At 49.4% G+C, this 27,975-nt stretch overlaps 1 protein-coding gene across 3 annotated transcripts in view; it reads left to right on the forward strand.

Annotated features, from left to right (window-relative positions):
- Positions 1–27,975, forward strand: part of TPX2 (TPX2 microtubule nucleation factor) — a 220,822-nt gene that overhangs the window by 29,704 nt on the left and 163,143 nt on the right. For all 3 annotated transcript variants that reach the window (XM_063959107.1, XM_063959104.1, XM_063959106.1), the window contains exon 3: positions 27,810–27,899. In XM_063959107.1, the coding sequence (XP_063815177.1) occupies positions 27,810–27,899 (90 nt within the window). The remainder of the gene's footprint in view (positions 1–27,809; positions 27,900–27,975) is intronic.

The raw sequence follows: 27,975 nt of genomic DNA on the forward strand, positions 1-27,975 counted from the left end.
AAAATCCTTTCCTTATTGTGTCTGCTCTTCTGGGCACAGTATCCTAACTGAGGTCTGGAGGAGGGGCATAGAGGGAGGAGCCAGTGCACACCAGGTAGTCCTAAATCTTTCTTAGTTGTGCCCAGTCTCCTGCGGAGCCGCTATTCCCCCATGGTCCTTACGGAGTTCCCAGCATCCACTACGGACTACGAGAAATAGAATTACCGGTGAGTAAATGCTTATTTTACTGTGTTAATCCTGGGTCATATAGCGCTGGGGTGTGTGCTGGCATACTCTCTCTCTGTCTCTCCAAAGGGCCTGGTGGTGTCGGTACGGGTGTGTCAACATGGTTGAGGGCTCACCTAAGGAGGAGGGGGAGTTTATGAATGTTAGGTCTCCGTCGGCGGTGCCGACGCCGGACTGGATGGATATGTGGAATGTTTTAAGTGCAAATGTTAATTCATTGCACAAAAGGCTAGACAAAGCCGAAGCTGGGGCACAGTCGGGGAGTCAACCCATGCCTGTCCCTATGTCGCCGGGACCTTCGGGGTCTCAGAAGCGCCCACTATCCCAAATAGTTGACACATGCCGACACGAATTCAGACTACAGTGTCTATTACGATGATACAAAATTACAGCCAAAGGTGGCTAAAGGTATTCGATATATGATTATCGCAATAAAAGATGTGTTGCATATCACTGAGGAACCCCCTGTCCCTGACGCGAGGGTACACATGTATAAAGGAAAGAAACCCGAGGTCTCCTTTCCCTCCTCACATGAGCTGAACGAAGTATGTGAAAAAGCGTGGGAAACTCCAGACAAAAAACTGCAGATTCCCAAAAGGATCCTAATAGCGTATCCTTTCCCGTCGCAGGACAGGATACGGTGGGAATCCTCCCCTAGGGTGGACAAGGCCTTGACGCGCTTATCAAAAAAGATAGCGCTTCCATCCCAAGATACGGCTACCCTCAAGGATCCTGCTGACCGCAAGCAGGAGGTTACCCTGAAGTCCATTTACACACATTCTGGTACGTTACTCAGACCGGCTATTGCGTCGGCCTGGGTTTGTAGTGCTGTAGCAGCTTGGACAGATTCCTTATCAACGGATATTGAGACTCTTGATAAGGATACCATTTTATTAACCCTAGGGCATATAAAAGATGCGGTCTTGTATATGAGGGATGCTCAAAGAGACATTATTTTACTGGGTTCCAGGATAAACGCTATGTCTATTTCTCTAACGTCCTAGTGGATGCTGGGGACTCCATCAGGACCATGGGGATTAGCGGCTCCACAGGAGACAGGGCACAAAAGTAAGCTTTTAGGATCACATGGTGCGTACTGGCTCCTCCCCCTATGACCCTCCTCCAAGCCTCAGTTAGGTTTTTGTGCCCGTCCGAGCAGGGTGCAATCTAGGTGGCTCTCTTAAAGAGTTGCTTAGAAAAAGTTTTTAGGTTCTTTATTTTCAGTGAGTCCTGCTGGCAACAGGCTCACTGCATCGAGGGACTTAGGGGAGAGAAGTGAACTCACCTGCGTGCAGGATGGATTGGCTTCTTAGGCTACTGGACACCATTAGCTCCAGAGGGAGTCGGAACACAGGTCTCGCCCTGGGGTTCGTCCCGGAGCCGCGCCGCCGACCCCCCTTGCAGATGCTGAAGATTGAAGAGGTCCGGAACCAGGCGGCAGAAGACTTTCAGTCTTCATCAGGTAGCGCACAGCACTGCAGCTGTGCGCCATTGTTGTCGGCACACTTCACACAGCAGTCACGGAGGGTGCAGGGCGCGGGGGGGGGGGCGCCCTGGGCAGCAATGTATAATACCTGTATGGCGAAAAATACATCACATATAGCCCTTGAGGCTATATGGATGTATTTAACCCCTGCCAGATATCACAAACTCCGGAGAAGAAGCCCGCCGAAAAGGGGGCGGGGCCTATTCTCCTCAGCACACAGTGCCATTTTCCCTCACAGAAATGCTGGTGGGAAGGCTCCCATGCTCTCCCCTGCACTGCACTACAGAAACAGGGTTAAAACAGAGAGGGGGGGCACTGATTTGGCGATATGAATATATATTAAATGCTATAAGGGAGGAACACTTATATAAAGGTTGTCCCTGTATAATTATAGCGTTTTGGTGTGTGCTGGCAAACTCTCCCTCTGTCTCCCCAAAGGGCTAGTGGGTCCTGTCCTCTATCAGAGCATTCCCTATGTGTGTGCTGTATGTCGGTACGTGTGTGTCGACATGTATGAGGAAAATGTTGGTGAGGAGGCGGAGCAAATTGCCTGTAATGGTGATGTCACTCTCTAGGGAGTCGACACCGGAATGGATGGCTTATTTATGGAATTACGTGATAATGTCAACACGCTGCAAGCCGGTTGACGACATGAGACGGCCGGCGAACAAATTAGTACCTGTCCAGGCGTCTAAAACACCGTCAGGGGCTGTAAAACGCCCGTTTACCTCAGTCGGTCGACACAGACCCAGACACGGACACTGATTTCAGTGTCGACGGTGAAGAAACAAACGTATTTTCCTTTAGGGCCACACGTTAAGGGCAATGAAGGAGGTGTTACATATTTCTGATACTACAAGTACCACAAAAAAGGGTATGATGTGGGATGTGAAAAAACTACCTGTAGTTTTTCCTGAATCAGATAAATTAAATGAAGTGTGTGATGATGCGTGGGTTTCCCCCGATAGAAAATTATTGGCGGTATACCCTTTCCCGCCAGAAGTTAGGGCGCGTTGGGAAACACCCCTTAGGGTGGATAAGGCGCTCACATGCTTATCAGAACAAGTGGCGGTACCATCTACAGATAGGGCCGTACTTAAGGAGCCAGCTGATAGGAGGCTGGAAAATATCCTAAAAAGTATACACACACATGCTGGTGTTATACTGCGACCAGCGATCGCCTCAGCCTGGATGTGCAGAGCTGAGGTGGCTGGGTCGGATTCCCTGACTAAAAATATTGATACCCTTGACAGGGACAGTATTTTATTGACTATAGAGCATTTAAAGGATGCATTTCTATATATGCGAGATGCGCAGAGGGATATTTGCACTCTGGCATCAAGAGTAAATGGGATGTCCATATCTGCAAGAAGATGTTTATGGACACGACAGTGGTCAGGTGATGCAGATTCCAAACGGCACAAAGATGTATTGCCGTATAAAGGGGAGGAGTTATTTGGGTTCGGTCCATGGGACCTGGTGGCCACGGCAACTGCTGGAAAATCCACCGTTTTTTACCCTAAGGCACATCTCTGCAGAAAAAGACACCGTCTTTTCAGCCTCAGTCCTTTCGTCCCTATAAGAGTCATATCTGCCCAGGGATAGAGGAAAGGGAAGAAGACTGCAGCAGGCAGCCCATTCCCAGGAACAGAAGCCCTCCAACGCTTCTACCAAGTTCTCAGCATGACGCTGGGACAGTACAGGACCCCTGGATCCTACAAGTAGTATCCAAGGGGTACAGATTGGAATGTCGAGACGTTTCCCCCTCGCAGGTTCCTGTAGTCTGCTGTACCAATGTCTCCCTCCGACAGGGAGGCAGTATTGAAAACAATTCACAAGCTGTATTCCCAGCAGGTGATAATCACAGTACCCCTCCTACAACAAGGAAAGGGGTATTCCACACTATATGGTGGTACTGAAGCCAGAAGGCTAGGTGAGACCTATTCTAAATCTGAAATATTTGAACACTTACAAAAGTTCAAATCCAGATGGAGTCACTCAGAGCAGTGATAGCGAAGGGAAGAAGGGGACTATATGGTGTCCCGGGACATCAGGGATGCTTACCTCCTTGTCCCAAAATTTGCCTTTTCTCACCGAGGGTACCTCAGGTTTGTGGTATAGAACGGTCACTATCAGTTTCAGACGATGCCGTTGGATTGTCCAAGGCACCCCGGGTCCTTACCAAGGTAATGACCGAAATGAGGATTCGTCTTCAAAGAAAATGGACGACCTCCTGATAAGAACAAGGTCCAGAGAACAGTTGGAGGTCGGAGTAGCACTATCTCAAGTAGTTCTACGACAACACGGGTGGATTCTAAATATTCCAAAACCGCAGTTGTTCCGACGACACGTCTGCTGGTCCTAGGGATGATTCTGGACACAGTCCAGAAAAAGGTGTTTCTCCCAGAGGAGAAAGCCAGGGAGTTATCCGAGCTAATCGGGATCCTCCTAAAACCAGGAAAAGTGTCAGTGCATCATTGCACAAGAGTCCTGGTAAAAATGGTGGCTTATTACGAAGCTATTCCATTCGGCAGATTTCACGCAAGAACTTTTCAGTGGGATCTGCTGGACAAATGGTCCGGATCGCATCTTCAGATGCATCAGCGGATAACCCTATATCCAAGGACAAGGGTGTCTCTCCTGTGGTGATTACAGAGTGCTCATTTCTAGAGGGCCGCAGATTCGGCATTCAGGATTGGATGCTGGTGACCACGGAGGCCAGCCTGAGAGGCTGGAGAGCAGTCACACAGGGAAAAAATTTCCAGGGAGTGTGATCAAGTCTGGAGAATTCTCTCCACATAAATATACTGGAGCTAAGAGCAAATTTATAATGCTCTAAACTTAGCAAGACCTCTGCTTCAAGGTCAGCCGGTATTGATCCAGTGGGATAACATCACGGCAGTCGCCCACGTAAACAGAAAGGGCGGCACAAGAAGCAGGGGGCAGTGGCAAAACTGCAAGGATTTTTCGCTAGGCGGAAAATCATGTGATAGCACTGTCAGCAGTGTTCATTCCGGGAGTGGACGACTGGGAAGCAGACTTCCTCAGCAGGCACGACCTCCACCCGGGAGAGTGGGAACTTCATCGGGAAGTTTTCCGCATGATTGTGAACCGTTGGGAAAGACCAAAGGTGGACATGATGGCGTCCTGCCCGAACAAAAAACGGGACAGGTATTGCGCCAGGTCACGAGACCTTCAGGCGATAGCTGTGGATGTCCTGGTAACACCGTGGGTGTTACAGTCGGTGTATGTGTTCCCTCCTCTGCTTCTCATAACCAAGGTATTGAGAATTATAAGACGTAGAGGAGTAAGAACTATACTCGTGGCTCCGGATTGGCCAAGAGGGACTTGGTACCCGGAACTTCAAGAGATGCTCACAGAGGACTAATGGCCTCGGGAGCTAAGAAGGGACTTGCTTCAGCAAGTACCATGTCTGTTCCAAGACTTACCGCTGCTGCGTTTGACGGCATGGCGGTTGAACGCCGGATCCTAAGGGAAAAGGCATTCCGGAAGAGGTCATACCTACCCTGGTCAAAGCCAGGAAGGAGGTGACCGCACAACGTTATCACCACATGTGGTGAAAATATGTTGCGTGAGTGAGGCCAGGAAGGCCCCACGAAGAAATTTCAACTAGGTCGATTTCTGCACTTCCTGCAAACAGGAGTGTCTATGAGCCTCAAATTGGGGTCCATTAAGGTTCAAGTTTCGGCCCTGTAGATTTTCTTCCAGAAAAAATTGGCTTCAGTTCCTGAAGTCCAGACATTTGTCAAGGGAGTATTGCATATACAGCCCTTTTTGTGCCTCCAGTGGCACCGTGGGATCTCAACGTAGTGTTGGGATTCCTCAAATCATATTGGTTTGAACCGCTCAAATCTGTGGATTTGAAATATCTCACATGGAAAGTTACCATGCTGTTGGCCCTGGCCTCGGCCAGGCGAGTGTCGGAATTGGCGGCTTTGTCTTACAGAAGCCCATATTTGATTTTCCATTCGGACAGGGCAGAACTGCGGACTCGTCCCCAGTTTCTTCCTAAGGTGGTGTCAGCGTTTCACCTGAAACAACCTATTGTGGTGCCTGCGGCTACTAGGGACTTGGAGGACTCCAAGTTGCTAGACGTTTTCAGGGCCCTGAAAATATATAAAAAAAAAAATATATATATATATATATATATATATATATATATATATTATTATATTATTATATTATTATATTATTATATTATTATATTATTATATTATTATTCCAGGACGGCGGGAGTCAGAAAGTCTGACTTGCTGTTTATATTGTATGCACCCAAAAAGCTGGGTGCTTCTAAGCAGACTATTGCTCGTTGGATTTGTAGTACAATTCAGCTTGCACATTCTGTGGCAGGCCTGCCACAGCCAAAATCTGTAAATGCCCATTCCACAAGGAAGGTGGGCTCATCTTGGGCGGCTGCCCGAGGGGTCTCGGCTTTACAACTTTGCCGAGCAGCTACGTGGTCAGGGGGGAACACGTTTGTAAAATTCTACAAATTTGATACCCTGGCTGAGGAGGACCTGGAGTTCTCTCATTCGGTGCTGCAGAGTCATCCGCACTCTCCCGCCCGTTTGGGAGCTTTGGTATAATCCCCATGGTCCTGACTGAGTCCCCAGCATCCACTAGGACGTTAGAGAAAATAAGAATTTACTTACCGATAATTCTATTTCTCGTAGTCCGTAGTGGATGCTGGGCGCCCATCCCAAGTGCGGATTGTCTGCAATACTTGTACATAGTTATTGTTACAAAAATCGGGTTGTTATTGTTGTGAGCCATCTTTTTAGAGGCTACTTCGTTGTTATCATACTGTTAACTGGGTTCAAATCACAAGTTGTACGGTGTGATTGGTGTGGCTGGTATGAGTCTTACCCGGGATTCAAGATCCTTCCTTATTGTGTACGCTCGTCCGGGCACAGTACCTAACTGAGGCTTGGAGGAGGGTCATAGGGGGAGGAGCCAGTACGCACCATGTGATCCTAAAAGCTTACTTTTGTGCCCTGTCTCCTGTGGAGCCGCTAATCCCCATGGTCCTGACGGAGTCCCCAGCATCCACTACGGACTACGAGAAATAGAATTATCGGTAAGTAAATTCTTATTTTCTCTGACGTCCTAGTGGATGCTGGGGACTCCGTAAGGACCATGGGGAATAGACTGCTCCGCAGGAGACTGGGCACATCTAAAGAAAGATTTAGGACTATCTGGTGTGCACTGGCTCCTCCCCCTATGACCCTCCTCCAAGCCTCGGTTAGATTTCTGTGCCCGGCTGAGCTGGATGCACACTAGGGGCTCTCCTGAGCTCCTAGGAAGAAAGTGTTTGTTAGGTTTTTTATTTTCAGTGAGACCTGCTGGCAACAGGCTCACTGCATCGAGGGACTAAGGGGAGAAGAAGCGAACCTACCTAAGTGGTGGTAGCTTGGGCTTCTTAGGCTACTGGACACCATTAGCTCCAGAGGGATCGAACACAGGACCCGACCTCGTCGTCCGTTCCCGGAGCCGCGCCGCCGTCCCCCTTACAGAGCCAGAAGCAAGAAGGTGGTCCGGAAAATCGGCGGCTGAAGACTTCGGTCTTCTCCAAGGTAGCGCACAGCACTGCAGCTGTGCGCCATTGCTCCTCATGCACACCTCACACTCCGGTCACTGATGGGTGCAGGGCGCTGGGGGGGGGGGCGCCCTTAGCAGCAATACTGACACCTTGGCTGGCAAACTGGCACCATATATAGCCCCAGAGGCTATATAGGTGCTTTTTAACCCCTGCCAGAATCCATAAAAATGCGGGAGAAAGTCCGCGAAAAAGGGGCGGAGCTATCTCCTTCAGCACACTGGCGCCATTTTTCCCTCACAGCTCCGTTGGAGGGAAGCTCCCTGGCTCTCCCCTGCAGTCAATACACTACAGAAAGGGTTAAAAAGAGAGGGGGGGCACAATTTAGGCGCAGTATACAATATATATAGGCAGCTATAAGGGAAAACACTCTTTATATGTGATATCCCTGTGATATATAGCGCCCTGGTGTGTGCTGGCATACTCTCCCTCTGTCTCCCCAAAGGGCTTTGTGGGGTCCTGTCCTCTGTCAGAGCATTCCCTGTGTGTCGGTACGGCTGTGTCGACATGTATGAGGAGGATAATGATGTGGAGGCGAAGCGGATGCCTGTAAATGTGATGTCACCCCCTGCGGGATCGACACCGGTGTGGTTGGACTTATGGAAGGATTACGTGAAAGTGTCCACTCCTTACACAAAAGGTCGACGACACAGAACAGCCGGCTACTCAGCTTGTGCCTGTTCCAGCGTCTCAAATGTCATGGGGGGCTCTAAAAACGCCCGCTACCTCAGATGGCAGAAACAGATGTCGACACGGATACCGACTCCAGTGTCGACGACGAGACTAGTGTACCCTCCAAATAGGTCCACCCGTTACATGATTGAGGCAATGAAAAATGTATTACACATTTATGATAATACCCCAGGTACCACATAAAAGGGTATTCTGTTTGGTGACAGAAAACTACCAGTAGTTTTTCCTGCATCTGAGAAATTAAATGAGGTGTGTGAGGAAGCGTGGTCTTCCCCCGGTAAGAAATTGATAATTTCTAAACTGTTATTGGCAGCGTACCCTTTCCCGCCAGAGGATAGGTCACGTTGGGAAACACCCCATAGGGTAGATACAGCGCTTACACGCTTATCAGAAAAGGTGGCACTACCGTCTCCGGATACGGCCGCCCTGAAGGAACCTGCTGATAAAAAGCCGGGGGTTACCCTGAGAGATATAGTCACACACTCGGGCATTATATTGCGACCAGCCATTGCTTCGGCATGGATGTGCAGTGCTCCCGCTGCGTGGTCAGATTCCCTGTCGGAAAATAACTATGGATAGGGACAATATTTTGCTGACAATAGAGCATATAAAAGACGTGGTCTTATACATGTGTGATGCACAGAGGGATATTTGCCGGGCGGCATCAAAAATAAGCGCTAGGTCCATTGCCGCCAGACGGGGGTTATGGACTCGGCAATGGTCAGGTGATGCCGACTCGAATCGGCACATGGAAGTTTTGCCCCACAAGGGGGTAAAACTGTTTGGGGATGGTCTTTCAGACCTCGTTTCCACAGCTACTGCTGGGAAATCGACTTTTTCTCTAACGTCCTAAGTGGATGCTGGGGACTCCGTAAGGACCATGGGGAATAGGGGCTCCGCAGGAGACTGGGCACATCTAAAAGCTTTAGGACTATCTGGTGTGCACTGGCTCCTCCCCCTATGACCCTCCTCCAAGCCTCAGTTAGATTTTTGTGCCCGAACGAGAAGGGTGCACACTAGGGGCTCTCCTGAGCTTCTTAGTGAAAGTTTTAGTTTAGGTTTTTTATTTTCAGTGAGACCTGCTGGCAACAGGCTCACTGCATCGAGGGACTAAGGGGAGAAGAAGCGAACTCACCTGCGTGCAGAGTGGATTGGGCTTCTTAGGCTACTGGACATTAGCTCCAGAGGGACGATCACAGGCCCAGCCATGGATGGGTCCCAGAGCCGCGCCGCCGGCCCCCTTACAGAGACAGAAGAGGTCCGGAAAATCGGCGGCAGAAGACATCCTGTCTTCACCAAGGTAGCGCACAGCACTGCAGCTGTGCGCCATTGCTCCTCAGCACACTTCACACTTCGGTCACTGAGGGTGCAGGGCGCTAGGGGGGGGCGCCCTGAGCAGCAATAAAAACACCTTGGCTGGCGAAAATACATCACATATAGCCCCCAGGGCTATATGGATGAATTTTAACCCCTGCCAGAATCCATAAAAAAGCAGGAGAAAAGTCCGCGAAAAAGGGGCGGAGCCTATCTCCTCAGCACATTGGCGCCATTTTCCCTCAGCTCCGTTGGAGGGAAGCTCCCCTGGCTCTCCCCTGCAGTCACTACACTACAGAAAGGGTTAAAAAAGAGAGGGGGGCACAAATTAGGCGCAGTATTAACAATACAGCAGCTATAAGGGGAAAAACACTTATATAAGGTTATCCCTGTATGTGTATATATATATATATATATATATATATATATATATATATATATATATATATATATATTGCTATATAGCGCTTTGGTGTGTGCTGGCAAACTCTCCCTCTGTCTCCCCAAAGGGCTAGTGGGGTCCTGTCCTCTATCAGAGCATTCCCTGTGTGTGTGCTGTATGTCGGTACGTTTGTGTCGACATGTATGAGGAGAAAAATGATGTGGAGACGGAGCAGATTGCCTGTAATAGTGATGTCACCCCCTAGGGGGTCGACACCTGAGTGGATGAACTGTTGGAAGGAATTACGTGACAGTGTCAGCTCTGTATAAAAGACAGTGGTTGACATGAGACAGCCGGCTACTCAGCTTGTGCCTGTCCAGACGTCTCATAGGCCGTCAGGGGCTCTAAAGCGCCCGTTACCTCAGATGGCAGATATAGACGCCGACACGGATACTGACTCCAGTGTCGACGGTGAAGAGAAAAATGTGACTTCCAGTAGGGCCACACGTTACATGATTGAGGCAATGAAAAATGTTTTACACATTTCTGATAATACGAGTACCACCAAAAAGGGGTATTATGTTCGGTGAGGAAAAACTACCTGTAGTTTTCCTGAATCTGAGAAATTAAATGAGGTGTGTGATGATGCGTGGTTTTCCCCCGATAACAACTGATAATTTCTAAAATGTTATTGGCATTATATCCTTTCCCGCCAGAGGTTAGGGTGCGTTGGGAAACACTCCCCTAGGGTGGATAAAGCGCTCACACGCTTGTAAGGGCTCTACCCTCTCCTGAGATGGCCGCCCTTAAGAATCCTGCTGATAGAAAGCAGGAGGGTATCCTAAAATGTATTTACACACATACTGGTGTTATACTGCGACCAGCAATCGCCTCAGCCTGGATGTGCAGTGCTGGGTTGGCGTGGTCTGATTCCCTGACTGAAAATATTGATACCCTAGATAGGGACAGTATATTTTTGCCTATAGAGCATTTAAAAGATGCATTTCTATATATGCGTGATGCACAGCGGAATATTTGCCGACTGGCATCAAGTCTAAGTGCGTTGTCCATTTCTACCAGTAGAGGGTTATGGACACGTCAGTGGTCAGGTGATGCGTATTCCAAACGGCATTTGGAAGTATTGCCTTAATAAGGGGAGGAGTTATTTGGGGTCGGTCTTTCAGACCTGGTGGCCACGGCAACAGCTGGGAAATCCACGTTCGTACCCCAGGTCGCCTCTCAACATGAGAAGACGCCGTATTATCAGGCGCAGTCTTTTCGTGGACAAGCGGGCAAAAGGTTCCTCATTTCTGCCCCGTGACAGAGGGAGAGGAAAAAGGCTGCAGAAATCAGCCAGTTCCCAGGAACAGAAACCCTCTCCCGCCTCTGCCAAGCCCTCAGTATGACGCTGGGGCTTTACAAGCAGAATCAGGCACGGTGGGGGGCCCGTCTCAATGAATTTCAGCGCGCAGTGGGCTCACTCGCAAGTAGACCCCTGGATCCTTCAGGTGATATCTCAGGGGTACAAATTAGAATTCGAGACGTCTCCCCCTCGCCGTTTTCCTAAAGTCGGCTTTACCGATGTCTCCTTCTGACAGGGAGACAGTTTTGGAAGCCATTCACAAGCTGTATTCCCAGCAGGTGATAATCAAGGTACCCCTCCTGCAACAGGGAACGGGGTATTATTCCACACTGTTGTGGTACCGAAGCCGGACGGCTCGGTGAGACAGATTCTAAATCTAAAATCTTTGAACACTTACATACAGAGGTTCAAATTCAAGATTGAGTCACTCAGAGCAGTGATTGCGAACCTGGAAGAAGAGGACTACATGATGTCTCGGGACATCAAGGATGCTTACCTTCATGTCAAAATTTACCCTTCTCACCAAGGGTACCTCAGGTTTATGGTACAGAACTGTCACTATCAGTTCAGACGCTGCCGTATGGATGGTCCACGGCACCCCGGGTCTTTACCAAGGTAATGGCCGAAATGATGATATTCCTTCGAAGGAAGGGAATTTTAGTTATCCCTTACTTGGACGATTCCCTGATAAGGGTAAGATCCAGGGAACAGTTGGAGGTCGGTGTAGCACTATCTCAGGTAGTGTTGCGGCAGCACGATTGGATTCTCAATATTCCAAAATCGCAGCTGGTTCCGACGACTTGTCTTCTGTTCCTAGGGATGATCCTGGACACAGTCCAGAAAAAGGTGTTTCTCCCGGAGGGGAAAGCCAGGGAGTTATCCGAGCTAGTCAGGAACCTCCTAAAACCGAGCCAAGTCTCAGTGCATCAATGCACAAGGGTTCTGGGTAAAATGGTGGCTTCCTACGAAGCCATCCCATTCGGCAGATTCCACGCAAGAACTTTCCAGTGGGACCTGCTGGACAAATGGTCCGGGTCGCATCTTCAGATGCATCAGCGGATAACCCTGTCACCAAGGACAAGGGTGTCCCTCCTGTGGTGGTTGCAGAGTGCTCATCTTCTAGAGGGCCGCAGATTCGGCATTCAGGACTGGGTCCTGGTGACAACGGATGCCAGCCTGCGAGGCTGGGGAGCAGTCACACAGGGAAGTAATATCCAGGGCTTATGGTCAAGCCTGGAGACATCACTTCACATAAATATCCTGAAGCTAAGGGCCATTTACAATGCTCTAAGCTTAGCAAGACCTCTGCTTCAAGGTCAGCCGGTGTTGATCCAGTCGGACAACATCACGGCAGTCACCCACGTAAACAGACAGGGTGGCACAAGAAGCAGGAGGGCAATGGCAGAAGCTGCAAGGATTCTTCGCTGGGCGGAAAATCATGTGATAGCACTGTCAGCAGTATTCATTCTGGGAGTGGACAACTGGGAAGCAGACTTCCTCAGCACGACCTCCACCCGGGAGAGTGGGGACTTCACCCAGAAGTCTTCCACATGATTATAAACCGTTGGGAAAAACTCGACAGGTATTGCGCCAGGTCAAGGGACCCTCAGGCAATAGCTGTTGACGCTCTGGTAACACCGTGGGTGTACCAGTCAGTGTATGTGTTCCCTCCTCTGTCTCTCATACCCAAGGTAATGAGATTGATAAGATGGAGAGGAGTAAGCACTATATTCGTGGCTCCGGATTGGCCAAGAAGGACTTGGTAACCGGAACTTCAAGAGATGCTCACGGAGGATCCGTGGCCTCTACCTCTAAGAAGGGACCTGCTCCAACAAGGACCCTGTCTGTTCCAAGACCGTTTGACGGCATGGCGGTTGAACACCGGATCCTGAAGGAAAAAAGGCATTCCGGATTAAGTCATCCCTATCCTGATCAAAGCCAGGAAGGATGTAACCGCAAAACATTATCACCGCATTTGGCGAAAATGTTGCGTGGTGCGAGGCCAGTAAGGCCCGACGGAGGAAATTCAACTGGGTCGATTCCTACATTTCCTGCAAACAGGAGTGTCTATGGGCCTGAAATTGGGGTCCATTAAGGTTCAAATTTCGGCCCTGTCAATTTTCTTCCAAAAAGAACTAGCTTCAGTCCCTGAAGTTCAGACGTTTGTAAAAGGGGTACTGCATATACAGCCTCCTTTTGTGCCTCCAGTGGCACTTTGGGATTTCAATGTAGTTTTTTGGGTTCCAAAAGTCACATTGGTTTGAACCACTTAAATCTGTGGAGTTAAAATATCTCGCATGGAAAGTGGTCATGCTGTTGGCCTTGGCCTGGGCCAGGCGCGTGTCAGAATTGGCGGCTTTATCCTGTAAAAGCCCTTATCTGATTTTCCATTCGGACAGGGCGGAATTGAGGACTCGTCCTCAGTTTCTCCCTAAGGTGGTTTCAGCGTTTCACCTGAACCAACCTATTGTGGTGCCTGCGGCTACTAGGGACTTGGAGGACTCCAAGTTGCTAGACGTTGTCAGGGCCCTGAAAATATGTTTCCAGGACGGCTGGAGTCAGGAAATCTGACTTGCTGTTTATCCTGTATGCACCCAACAAGCTGGGTGCTCCTGCTTCTAAGCAGACTATTGCTCGTTGGATTTGTAGTACAATTCAGCTTGCACATACTGTGGCAGGCCTGCCACAGCCAAAAATCTGTAAATGCCCACTCCACAAGGAAGGTGGGCTCATCTTGGGCGGCTGCCCGAAGGGTCTCGGCTTTACAACTTTGCCGAGCAGCTACTTGGTCAGGAGCAAATACGTTTGTAAAATTCTACAAAATTGATACCCTGGCTGAGGAGGACCTGGAGTTCTCTCAATTGGTGCTGCAGAGTCATCTGCACTCTCCCGCCCGTTTGGGAGCTTTGGTATAATCCCCATGGTCCTTACGGAGTCCCCAGCATCCACTTAGGACGTTAGAGAAAATAAGAATTTACTTACCGATAATTCTATTTCTCGTAGTCCGTAGTGGATGCTGGGCGCCCATCCCAAGTGCGGATTGTCTGCAATACTGGTACATAGTTATTGTTACCAAAAAATCGGGTTATTGCTGTAGTGAGCCATCTTTTCTAGAGGCTCCTCTGTTATCATGCTGTTAACTGGGTTCAGATCACAAGTTGTATGGTGTAATTGGTGTGGCTGGTATGAGTCTTACCCGGGATTCAAAATCCTTCCTTATTGTGTACGCTCGTCCGGGCACAGTATCCTAACTGAGGCTTGGAGGAGGGTCATAGGGGGAGGAGCCAGTGCACACCAGATAGTCCTAAAGCTTTCTTTAGATGTGCCCAGTCTCCTGCGGAGCCCCTATTCCCCATGGTCCTTACGGAGTCCCCAGCATCCACTACGGACTACGAGAAATAGAATTATCGGTAAGTAAATTCTTATTTTTTGCCACAGGCTACCCCACAACAAAAGAAAGCACCGTATCATCAAGTACAGTCCTTTCGGCCCCATAAAAGCAAGAGGGCTAAAGGCTCATCCTTTCTGCCGAGAGGCAAAGGTAGAGGAATAAGCTGCAGCGCACAGCTAGTTCCCAAGAGCAGAAGTCCTCCCTGCGTCCGGTAAGTCTACAGCATGACGCTGGTGCTGCTCAGGCGGACCCGGGTACGGTGAGGGCCCGTCTCAGAAATTTCAGCGCCCAGTGGGCTCTCACATGGATCCCTGGGTCCTTCAAGTAGTATCTCAGGGGTACAGGCTGGAGTTCGAGACGTTCTTCCCCCCCGCCGTTTCCTAAAATCTGCCTTACCGGCACCTCCCTCTGCCAGGGAGGTGGTGTTGGTGGCTATTCAACACTATAATCACAACAAGTGATTGTCAAGGTGCCCCTCCTTCAGCAAGGAAGGGGTTACTATTCCACAATGGTTGTGGTACCGAAACAGAACGGTTCGGTGAGACCCATCTTAAAATTAAAATACTTGAACTTTTATATCAGAAGATTCAAGTTCGAGATGGAATCGCTCAGGGCGGTTATTACGAGCCTGGACGAGGGGGATTACAGGGTCTCCCTGGACATCAAGGATGCGTTCCTGCATGTCCCCATTTACCCTCCTCACCAGGAGTACCTCAGATGTGTGGTACAGGACTGTCACTATCAGTTCCAGACGCTGCCGTTGGAGTTGTCCACGGCACCGAAGGTCTTTACCAAGGTAACGGCCGAAATGATGATACTCCTTCGCAAGAAGGAAGTTTTTATTATCCCGTACTTGGACGATCTCCTGATAAAGGCGAGGTCCAAAGAACAGTTGGTAGTAGGGGTAGCACTCTCTCGGGAAGTGCCACAACAGCACGACTGGATTCTCAATATTCCAAAGTCACAGCTGGTCCCGACGACACGTCTTCTGTTCCTGGGAATGATTCTGGACACAGACCAGAAAAGAGTGTTTCTTCCAGTGGAAGCACACGAGTCCTGGAAAAAAATGGTAGCTTCGTACGAAGCATAATTCCATTCGGAAGGTTCCACGCAAGGACGTTCCAGTGGGACCTGTGGGACAAATGGTCCGGGTCCCATCTACAGATACAACAGCGGATAACCCTGTCGGCAAGAAACAGGGTGTCGCTGCTGTGGTGGCTGCAGATTCGGAATACATGACTGGGTCCTGGTAACCACGGAGGCCAGCCTTCGGGGCTGGGGTGCAGTCACACAGGGAAGAAATTTCCAAGGAGATTTCGCTTCACATAATTATTCTGGAGCTAAGGGCCATTTGCAATGCCCTAAGCCAAGCAAGGCCCCTGCTTCAGAACCAGCCGGTACTGATCCATTCAGACAACATCACGGCGGTCGCCCATGTAAACAGACAGGGCGGCACAAGAAGCAGGATGGCGATGGCAGAAGCCACAAGGATTCTCAGATGGGCGACCTACACCCGGGAGAATGGGGACTTCTTCCAGAAGTTTTCCAAATGCGGGTAAACCGTTGGGAATGACCACGGGTGGACATGATGGCGTCCCGCCTCAACAAAAAGTTGAAAAGATATTGCGCCAGGTCAAGGGACCCTCAGGCGATCGCTGTGGACGCTCTAGTGACACCGTGGGTGTACCAGTCTGTTTATGTGTTTCCTCCTCTACCTCTCATACCCAGGGTGCTGAGAATAATAAGACTGCGAGGAGTGAAAACCATACTCATGGTTCCGGATTGGCCAAGAAGAGCTTGGTACCCGGAACTTCAAGAGATGCTGGCAGAGGACCCTTGGCCTCTGCCGCTCAGACAAGACCTGCTGCAGCAGGGACCCTGTCTGTTCCAAGACTTACCGCGGCTGCGTTTGACGGCATGGCGGTTGAACACCGGATCCTAAAGGAAAAGGGTATTCCGGAGGAAGTCATCCCTACCCTGATCAAAGCCAGGAAGGATGTCACCGCAAGACATTATTACCACATTTGGCGGAAATATGTTGCTTGGTGTGAGGCCATGAAGGCCCCGAAGGAGGAATTTCAACTGGGTCGATTCCTACACTTCCTGCAAGCAGGGGTGACGTTGGGCCTCAAATTGGGGTCCATCAAGGTCCAGATTTCGGCTCTGTCGATTTTCTTCCAGAAAGAACTGGCTTCACTGCCTGAAGTTCAGACTTTTGTCAAAGGAGTTCTGCATATTCAGCCTCCTTTTGTGCCCCCAGTGGCACCTTGGGTTCTCAATGTGGTTTTGGCATTCCTGAAATAACATTGGTTCGAACCACTTAAGACTGTGGAATTAAAATATCTCACGTGGAAAGTGGTCATATGAAAAGCCCTTATCTGATTTTCCAGATGGATAGGGCAGAATTGAGGACTCGTCCTCAGTTTCTCCCGAAGGTGGTCTCAGCTTTTCACTTGAACCAACCTATTGTGGTGCCTGCGGCTACGAGGGACTTGGAGGATTCCAAGTTGCTGGACGTAGTCAGGGCCCTGAAAATTTATGTTCCAGGACGGCTGGAGTCAGAAAAACTGACTCGCTGTTTATCCTGTATGCACCCAACAAGCTGGGTGCTCCTGCTTCTAAGCAGTCTATTGCGCGCTGGATTTGTAGCACTATTCAGCTGGCGCATTCTGCGGTAGGATTACCGCAGCCTAAATCAATAAAAGCCCATTCCACAAGGAAGGTGGGCTCATCTTGGGCGGCTGCCCGAGGGGTCTCGGCTTTACAACTTTGCCGAGCAGCTACTTGGTCAGGGGCAAACACGTTAGCTAAATTCTACAAATTTGATTCCCTGGCTGAGGAGGACCTGGAGTTCTCTCATTCGGTGCTGCAGAGTCATCCGCACTCTCCCGCCCGTTTGGGAGCTTTGGTATAATCCCCGTGGTCCTTACGGAGTCCCCAGCATCCACTAGGACGTCAGAGAAAATAAGATTTTACTCACCGGTAAATCTATTTCTCTATCGTCCTAGTGGATGCTGGGGTTCCTGAAAGGACCATGGGGAATAGCAGCTCCGCAGGAGACAGGGCACAAAAAGTAAAGCTTTCCGATCAGGTGGTGTGCACTGGCTCCTCCCCCTATGACCCTCCTCCAAGCCTCAGTTAGGTTTTTGTGCCCGGCCGAGAAGGGTGCAATCTAGGTGGCTCTCCTAAAGAGCTGCTTAGAGAAAGTTTAGCTTAGGTTTTTTATTTTACAGTGAGTCCTGCTGGCAACAGGATCACTGCAACGAGGGACTTAGGGGAGAAGAAGTGAACTCACCTGCGTGCAGGATGGATTGGCTTCTTGGCTACTGGACATCAGCTCCAGAGGGACGATCACAGGTACAGCCTGGATGGTCACCGGAGCCTCGCCGCCGGCCCCCTTGCAGATGCTGAAACGAGAAGAGGTCCAGAATCGGCGGCAGAAGACTCCTCAGTCTTCTAAAGGTAGTGCACAGCACTGCAGCTGTGCGCCATTTTCCTCTCGGCACACTTCACACGGCAGTCACTGAGGGTGCAGGGCGCTGGGAGGGGAGCGCCCTGGGAGGCAAATGAAAACCTATTTGGCTAAAAAATACCTCACATATAGCCTCCGGGGGCTATATGGAGATATTTAACCCCTGCCAGAATACACTAAAGAGCGGGAGACGAGCCCGCCGGAAAAGGGGCGGGGCCTATCTCCTCAGCACACAGCGCCATTTTCCTTACACAGCTCCGCTGGTCAGGACGGCTCCCAGGTCTCTCCCCTGCACTGCACTACAGAAACAGGGTAAAACAAGAGAGGGGGGGCAAAATAGTGGCAAAAATTATATTATAAAAGCAGCTATACAGGGAGCACTTATTATAAGGCTATCCCTGTCATATATAGCGCTTTTGGTGTGTGCTGGCAAACTCTACCTCTGTCTCCCCAAAGGGCTAGTGGGGTCCTGTCTTCGTTAAGAGCATTCCCTGTGTGTCTGCTGTGTGTCGGTACGTGTGTGTCGACATGTATGAGGACGATATTGGTGTGGAGGCGGAGCAATTGCCAAATATGGGGATGTCACCTCCTAGGGGGTCGACACCAGAATGGATGCCTTTATTTATGGAATTACGGGATAGTGTCAACACGCTAAAGCAGTCGTTTGACGACATGAGACGGCCGGACAATCAGTTAGTGCCTGTCCAGGCGCCTCAAACACCGTCAGGGGCTGTAAAACGCCCTTTGCCTCAGTCGGTCGACACAGACCCAGACACAGGCACTGATTCCAGTGGCGACGGTGACGAATCAACCGTATTTTCCAGTAGGGCCACACGTTATATGATTTTGGCAATGAAGGAGGCGTTACATTTAGCTGATACTACAGGTACCACTAAACAGGGTATTATGTGGGGTGTGAAAAAACTACCTATAGTTTTTCCTGAATCAGAAGAACTAAATGATGTATGTGATGAAGCGTGGGTTGCCCCCGATAAAAAGATGCTAATTTCAAAGAAGTTATTAGCTTTATACCCTTTCCCGTCAGAGGTTAGGGCGCGCTGGGAAACACCTCCTAGGGTGGACAAGGCGCTCACACGCTTATCTAAACAAGTGGCGTTACCCTCTCCTGAGACGGCCGCACTTAAAGATCCAGCAGATAGGAGGATGGAAAATATCCAAAAAAGTATATACACACATACAGGTGTTATACTACGACCAGCTATAGCGACAGCCTGGATGTGCAGTGCTGGAGTAGCTTGGTCAGAGTCCCTGATTGAAAATATTGATACCCTGGATAGGGACAATGTTTTACTGTCTTTAGAGCAAATAAAGGATGCATTTCTTTATATGCGTGATGCACAGAGGGATATCTGCACACTGGCATCACGGGTAAGTGCTATGTCCATTTCGGCCAGAAGTTTATGGACGCGACAGTGGTCAGGCGATGCAGACTCAAAACGGCATATGGAAGTTTTGCCGTATAAAGGGGAGGAGTTATTTGGAGTCGGTCTATCAGATTTGGTGGCCACGGCTACAGCCGGGAAATCCACCTTTTTACCTCAAGCTACTCCCCAACAGAAAAAGACACCGACTTTTCAACCGCAGCCCTTTCGTTCCTTTAAAAACAAGAGAGCAAAGGGATATTCATATCTGCCACGAGGCAGAGGAAGGGGGAAGAGACACCAACAGCAGCTCCTTCCCAGGAACAGAAGCCCTCCCCCGCTTCTACAAAAGCCTCAGCATGACGCTGGGGCTTCTCAAGCGGACTCGGGGGCGGTGGGCGGTCGTCTCAAGAATTTCAGCGCGCAGTGGGCTCACTCGCAGGTAGATCCCTGGATCCTGCAGATAATATCTCAGGGGTACAGGTTGGAACTAGAGACAGATCCGCCTCGCCGTTTCCTGAAGTCTGCTTTACCAACGTCCCCCTCAGAAAGGGAGACGGTTTTGGAAGCCATTCACAAGCTGTACTCTCAGCAGGTGATAGTCAAGGTACCTCTTCTACAACAGGGAAAGGGGTATTATTCCACTCTATTTGTGGTACCGAAGCCGGACGGCTCGGTAAGACCTATTCTAAATCTGAAGTCCTTGAACCTGTACATAAAGAAGTTCAAGTTCAAAATGGAGTCACTCAGAGCAGTGATAGCGAACCTGGAAGAAGGGGACTTTATGGTGTCCTTGGACATCAAGGATGCGTACCTCCACGTTCCAATTTACCCCTCACACCAGGGGTACCTCAGGTTCGTTGTACAAAACTGTCACTATCAGTTTCAGACGCTGCCGTTCGGATTGTCCACGGCACCTCGGGTCTTTACAAAGGTAATGGCCGAGATGATGATTCTTCTTCGAAGAAAAGGCGTATTAATTATCCCATACTTGGACGATCTCCTAATAAGGGCAAGGTCCAGAGAACAGCTAGAGAGGGTATTAGCACTGTCTCAAGAAGTGCTAAAACAGCACGGCTGGATTCTGAATATTCCAAAATCCCAGTTAATGCCGACAACACGTCTGCTGTTCCTAGGGATGATTCTGGACACGGTTCAGAAAAAGGTTTTTCTCCCGGAGGAAAAAGCCAAGGAGTTATCCGAGCTTGTCAGGAACCTCCTAAAACCAGGAAAGGTGTCTGTACATCAATGCACAAGAGTCCTGGGAAAAATGGTGGCTTCTTACGAAGCAATTCCATTCGGCAGATTCCATGCACGAATTTTCCAGAGGGATCTGTTGGACAAATGGTCAGGGTCGCATCTTCAGATGCACCAGCGGATAACCCTGTCTCCAAGGACAAGGGTATCTCTTCTGTGGTGGTTGCAGAGTGCTCATCTATTGGAGGGCCGCAGATTCGGCATACAGGATTGGATCCTGGTGACCACGGACGCCAGCCTGAGAGGCTGGGGAGCAGTCACACAAGGAAGAAACTTCCAGGGAGTGTGGACGAGCCTGGAAACGTCTCTTCACATAAACATTCTGGAACTAAGAGCAATCTACAATGCTCTAAGCCAGGCAGAACCTCTGCTTCAAGGAAAACCGGTGTTGATCCAGTCGGACAACATCACGGCAGTCGCCCATGTAAACAGACAGGGCGGCACAAGAAGCAGGAGTGCAATGGCAGAAGCTGCAAGGATTCTTCGCTGGGCAGAGAATCATGTGATAGCACTGTCAGCAGTGTTCATCCCGGGAGTGGACAACTGGGAAGCAGACTTCCTCAGCAGACACGACCTTCACCCGGGAGAGTGGGGACTTCATCCGGAAGTCTTCCACATGCTGGTAACCCGTTGGGAAAGACCAATGGTGGACATGATGGCGTCTCGCCTCAACAAAAAACTGGACAGGTATTGCGCCAGGTCAAGAGATCCGCAGGCAATAGCTGTGGACGCGCTGGTAACGCCTTGGGTGTACCAGTCGGTGTATGTGTTTCCTCCTCTGCCTCTCATACCAAAAGTATTGAGAATTATACGGCAAAGAGGCGTAAGAACGATACTAGTGGTTCCGGATTGGCCAAGAAGGACTTGGTACCCGGAACTTCAAGAGATGATCACGGAAGATCCGTGGCCTCTACCTCTAAGGAGGGACTTGCTTCAGCAGGGTCCCTGTCTGTTTCAAGACTTACCGCGGCTGCGTTTGACGGCATGGCGGTTGAACGCCGGATCCTAAATGAAAAAGGCATGCCGGAAGAAGTCATTCCTACTTTGATTAAAGCAAGGAAGGAAGTAACCGTGCAACACTATCACCGCATTTGGCGAAGATATGTTGCGTGGTGCGAGGATCGGAGTGCTCCGACGGAGGAATTTCAACTGGGTCGATTCCTACATTTCCTGCAATCAGGATTGTCTATGGGTCTCAAATTGGGATCTATTAAGGTTCAAATTTCGGCCCTGTCGATTTTCTTTCAAAAAGAATTGGCTTCAGTTCCTGAAGTCCAGACTTTTGTTAAGGGAGTGCTGCATATACAGCCTCCTGTGGTGCCTCCAGTGGCACCGTGGGATCTCAATGTGGTTTTGGAATTTCTAAAATCTTATTGGTTTGAACCACTAAAAAAGGTGGATTTAAAATATCTCACATGGAAAGTGACCATGTTACTAGCCCTGGCTTCGGCCAGGAGAGTGTCAGAACTGGCAGCTTTATCTTACAAAAGCCCATATCTGATTTTCCATTCGGACAGGGCAGAACTGCGGACTCGTCCGCATTTTCTCCCTAAGGTGGTGTCAGCATTTCATCTGAACCAGCCTATTGTAGTGCCTGCGGCTACAAGTGACTTGGAGGACTCCAAGTTACTGGACGTTGTCAGAGCATTAAAAATATATATTGCAAGGACAGCTGGAGTCAGAAAATCTGACTCGTTGTTTATATTGTATGCACCAAACAAGATGGGTGCTCCTGCGTCTAAGCAGACGATTGCTCGTTGGATCTGTAGCACAATCCAACTTGCACATTCTGTGGCAGGCCTGCCACAGCCTAAATCTGTAAAGGCCCACTCCACAAGGAAGGTGGGCTCATCTTGGGCGGCTGCCCGAGGGGTCTCGGCATTACAACTTTGCCGAGCAGCTACGTGGTCAGGGGAGAACACGTTTGTAAAATTTTACAAATTTGATACTCTGGCTAAGGAGGACCTGGAGTTCTCTCATTCGGTGCTGCAGAGTCATCCGCACTCTCCCGCCCGTTTGGGAGCTTTGGTATAATCCCCATGGTCCTTTCAGGAACCCCAGCATCCACTAGGACGATAGAGAAAATAAGAATTTACTTACCGATAATTCTATTTCTCGGAGTCCGTAGTGGATGCTGGGCGCCCATCCCAAGTGCGGATTATCTGCAATAATTGTACATAGTTATTGTTAACTAATTCGGGTTATTGTTTAGGAAGCCATCTTTCAGAGGCTCCTCTGTTATCATACTGTTAACTGGGTTTGATCACAAGTTGTACGGTGTGATTGGTGTGGCTGGTATGAGTCTTACCCGGGATTCAAAATTCCTCCCTTATTGTGTACGCTCGTCCGGGCACAGTACCTAACTGAGGCTTGGAGGAGGGTCATAGGGGGAGGAGCCAGTGCACACCACCTGATCGGAAAGCTTTACTTTTTGTGCCCTGTCTCCTGCGGAGCCGCTATTCCCCATGGTCCTTTCAGGAACCCCAGCATCCACTACGGACTCCGAGAAATAGAATTATCGGTAAGTAAATTCTTATTTTTCCTGAATCTGAGAAATTAAATGAGGTGTGTGATGATGCGTGGTTTTCCCCCGATAACAACTGATAATTTCAAAAATGTTATTGGCATTATATCCTTTCCCGCCAGAGGTTAGGGTGCGTTGGGAAACACCCCCTAGGGTGGATAAAGCGCTCACACGCTTGTAAGAACAAGGGCTCTACCCTCTCCTGAGATGGCCGCCCTTAAGGATCCTGCTGATAGAAAGCAGGAGGGCATCCTAAAAGGTATTTACACTCATACTGGTGTTATACTGCGACCAGCAATCGCCTCAGCCTGGATGTGCAGTGCTGGGTTGGCGTGGTCGGATTCCCTGACTGGAAATATTGATACCCTAGATAGGGACAGTATATTATTGCCTATAGAGCATTTAAAAGATGCATTTCTATATATGCGTGATGCACAGCGGAATATTTGCCGACTGGCATCAAGTCTAAGTGCGTTGTCCATTTCTACCAGTAGAGGGTTATGGACACGACAGTGGTCAGGTGATGCGGATTCCAAACGGCATTTGGAAGTATTGCCTTATTAAGGGGAGGAGTTATTTGGGGTCGGTCTTTCAGACCTGGTGGCCACGGCAACAGCTGGGAAATCCACGTTTGTACCCCAGGTCGCCTCTCAACATGAGAAGACGCCGTATTATCAGGCGCAGTCTTTTCGTGGGCAAGCGGGCAAAAGGGTCCTCATTTCTGCCCCGTGACAGAGGGAGAGGAAAAAGGCTGCAGAAATCAGCCAGTTCCCAGGAACAGAAACCCTCTCCCGCCTCTGCCAAGCCCTCAGTATGACGCTGGGGCTTTACAAGCAGAATCAGGCACAGTGGGGGCCCGTCTCAATGAATTTCAGCGCGCAGTGGGCTCACTCGCAAGTAGACCCCTGGATCCTTCAGGTGATATCTCAGGGGTACAAATTGGAATTCGAGACGTCTCCCCCTCGCCGTTTCCTAAAGTCGGCTTTACCGATGTCTCCTTCTGACAGGGAGACAGTTTTGGAAGCCATTCACAAGCTGTATTCCCAGCAGGTGATAATCAAGGTACCCCTCCTGCAACAGGGAACGGGGTATTATTCCACACTGTTGTGGTACCGAAGCCGGACGGCTCGGTGAGACCGATTCTAAATCTAAAATCTTGAACACTTACATACAGAGGTTCAAATTCAAGATTGAGTCACTCAGAGCAGTGATTGCGAACCTGGAAGAAGAGGACTACATGATGTCTCGGGACATCAAGGATGCTTACCTTCATGTCCCAATTTACCCTTCTCACCAAGGGTACCTCAGGTTTATGGTACAGAACTGTCACTATCAGTTTCAGACGCTGCCGTATGGATGGTCCACGGCACCCCGGGTCTTTACCAAGGTAATGGCCGAAATGATGATACTCCTTCGAAGGAAGGGAATTTTAGTTATCCCTTACTTGGACGATTCCCTGATAAGGGTAAGATCCAGGGAACAGTTGGAGGTCGGTGTAGCACTATCTCAGGTAGTGTTGCGGCAGCACGATTGGATTCTCAATATTCCAAAATCGCAGCTGATTCCGACGACTCGTCTTCTGTTCTTAGGGATGATCCTGGACACAGTTCAGAAAAAGGTGTTTCTCCCGGAGGAGAAAGTCAGGGAGTTATCCGAGCTAGTCGGGAACCTCCTATAACCGAGCCAAGTCTCAGTACATCAATGTGATGGTTCTGGGAAAAATGGTGGCTTCCTATGAAGCAATCCCATGCGGCAGATTCCACACAAGAACTTTCCAGTGGGACCTGCTGGACAAATGGTCTGGGTCGCATCTTCAGATGCATCAGCGGATAACCCTGTCACCAAGCACAAGGGTGTCTCTCCTGTGGTGGTTGCAGAGTGCTCATCTTCTAGAGGGCCGCACATTCAGGACTGGGTCCTGGTGACCACGGATGCCAGCCTGCGAGGCTGGGGAGCAGTCACACAGGGAAGGAATTTCCAGAGCTTATGGTCAAGCCTGGAGACATCACTTCACATAAATATCCTGAAGCTAAGGGCCATTTACAATGCTGTAAGCTCAGCAAGACCTCTGCTTCAAGGTCACCCGGAGTTGATCCATTCGGACAACATCACGGCAGTCACCCACGTAAACAGACAGGGTGACACAAGAAGCAGAAGGGCAATGGCAGAAGCTGCAAGGATTCTTCGCTGGGCGGAAAATCATGTGATAGCACTGTCAGCAGTATTCATTCCGGGAGTGGACAACTGGGAAGCAGACTTCCTCAGCAGACACGACCTCCACCCGGGAGAGTGGGGACTTCACCCAGAAGTCTTCCACATGTTTATAAAACTCGACAAGTATTGCGCCAGGTCAAGGGACCCTCAGGCAATAGCTGTAGACGCTCTGGTAACACAGTGGGTGTACCAGTCAGTGTATGTGTTCCCTCCTCTGCCTCTCATAACCAAGGTACTGAGAATTATAAGATGGAGAGGAGTAAGCACTATATTCGTGGCTCCGGATTGGCCAAGAAGGACTTGGTAACCGGAACTTCAAGAGATGCTCACGGAGGATCCGTGGCCTCTACCTCTAAGAAGGGACCTGCTCCAGCAAGGACCCTGTCTGTTCCAAGACTTACCGCGGCTGCGTTTAACGGCAGGGCGGTTGAACGCCGGATCCTGAAGGAAAAAGGCATTCCGGATGAAGTCATCCCTATCCTGATCAAAGCCAGGAAAGATATAACCGCAAAACATTATCACCGCATTTGGCGAAAATATGTTGCGTGGTGCGAGGCCAGTAAGGCCCCGACGGAGGAATTTTCAACTAGGTCGATTCCTACATTTCCTGCAAACAGGAGTGTCTATGGGCCTGAAATGGGGGTCCATTAAGGTTCAAATTTCGGCCCTGTCAATTTTCTTCCAAAAAGAACTAGCTTCAGTCCCTGAAGTTCAGACGTTTGTGAAAGGGGTACTGTATATACAGCCTCCTTTTGTGCCTCCAGTGGCACCTTGGGTTCTAAATGTAGTTTTTGGGTTCCAAAAGTCACATTGGTTTGAACCACTTAAATCTGTGGAGTTAAAATATCTCGCATGGAAAGTGGTCATGCTGTTGGCCCTGGCCTGGGCCAGGTGCGTGTCAGAATTGGCGGCTTTATCCTGTAAAAGCCCTCATCTGATTTTCCATTCGGACAGGGCGGAATTGAGGACTTGTCCTCAGTTTCTCCCTAAGGTGGTTTTCAGCGTTTCACCTGAATCAACCTATTGTGGTGCCTGCGGCTACTAGGGACTTGGAGGACTCCAAGTTGCTAGACGTTGTCAGAGCCCTGGAAATATAGGTTTCCAGGACGGCTGGAGTCAGAAAATCTGACTCGTTGTTTATTCTGTGTGCTCCTGCTTCTGAGCAGACTATTGCTCGTTGGATTTGTAGTACAATTCAGCTTGCACATTCTGTGGCAGGCCTGCCACAGCCAAAATCTGTAAAAGCCCATTCCACAAGGAAGGTGGGCTCATCTTGGGCGGCTGCCCGAGGGGTCTCGGCTTTACAACTTTGCCGAGCAGCTACTTGGTCAGGAGCAAATACGTTTGTAAAATTCTACAAATTTGATACCCTGGCTGAGGAGGACCTGGAGTTCTCTCATTTGGTGCTGCAGAGTCATCCGCACTCTCCCGCCCGTTTGGGAGCTTTGGTATAATCCCCATGGTCCTTACGGAGTCCCCAGCATCCACTTAGGACGTTAGAGAAAATAAGAATTTACTTACCGATAATTCTATTTCTCGTAGTCCGTAGTGGATGCTGGGCGCCCATCCCAAGTGCGGATTGTCTGCAATACTGGTACATAGTTATTGTTACCAAAAAATCGGGTTATTGCTGTAGTGAGCCATCTTTTCTAGAGGCTCCTCTGTTATCATGCTGTTAACTGGGTTTAGATCACAAGTTATATGGTGTGATTGGTGTGGCTGGTATGAGTCTTACCCGGGATTCAAAATCCTTCCTTATTGTGTACGCTCGTCCGGGCACAGTATCCTAACTGAGGCTTGGAGGAGGGTCATAGGGGGAGGAGCCAGTGCACACCAGGTAGTTCTAAAGCTTTACTTTTGTGCCCAGTCTCCTGCGGAGCCGCTAATCCCCATGGTCCTTACGGAGTCCCCAGCATCCACTACGGACTACGAGAAATAGAATTATCGGTAAGTAAATTCTTATTACCATTTCATTACCGTTTTGGTACCTTTCACACTGAACCCGTTTCACCCATACAAAACAGTGGTTGTCATTTTAAATGTTTATTTCCTGCTTCTGCCTGGTGAGATCACACATGGAGACAGCCTATCACCTTCTGGGGCTTGCAAATACCGTTTCAGACCCTTTCACACTGCACAATTAAACGGGTCTGAAACGGGTAGGACCCTGCTTTTTTACCGTTTCAAAATACCGGTATTTTGTAAACTGTAAATTGAAGGTGACCCTTTCACATTGCAGCTCGAACCGTTTAGGAAGCCAGTAAAAACGGCAAATTACCGGGTACAAGCTGCGGTGTGAAAGGGGTATCGGAAAGATACAGTTGCCCAATTGCAGTTTACAGATGGTTATATCTCTGGGAAAGTGTAACGAGGGTCTCTGAGTTTTCAGAATGGTACAGGGACATCTCTCCAGTTGGTTGGACCTGTGTATACATTTTTCACTGTGTGTAATCATTAATGTTTTCTGCAATAAACTGTTGTCCAACTAGATCAAGTGACAGATATAGAAAATGTCCCTCCAGCACCAGATCAAAACATAGAAACTCCTGAATTTGGGAACCCGCTGCAGATACAAGCAGGTAATAATCTTGCAGAACTTTGTTTGCCTTCTATTGTACCTGTATGTCTTGCTCTACTCACATCCTGGGTTCTTAT

The sequence above is a fragment of the Pseudophryne corroboree genome, chromosome 3 (genome assembly GCF_028390025.1).
Source record: "Pseudophryne corroboree isolate aPseCor3 chromosome 3, aPseCor3.hap2, whole genome shotgun sequence".
NCBI classification, from domain to species: Eukaryota; Metazoa; Chordata; class Amphibia; order Anura; family Myobatrachidae; genus Pseudophryne; species Pseudophryne corroboree.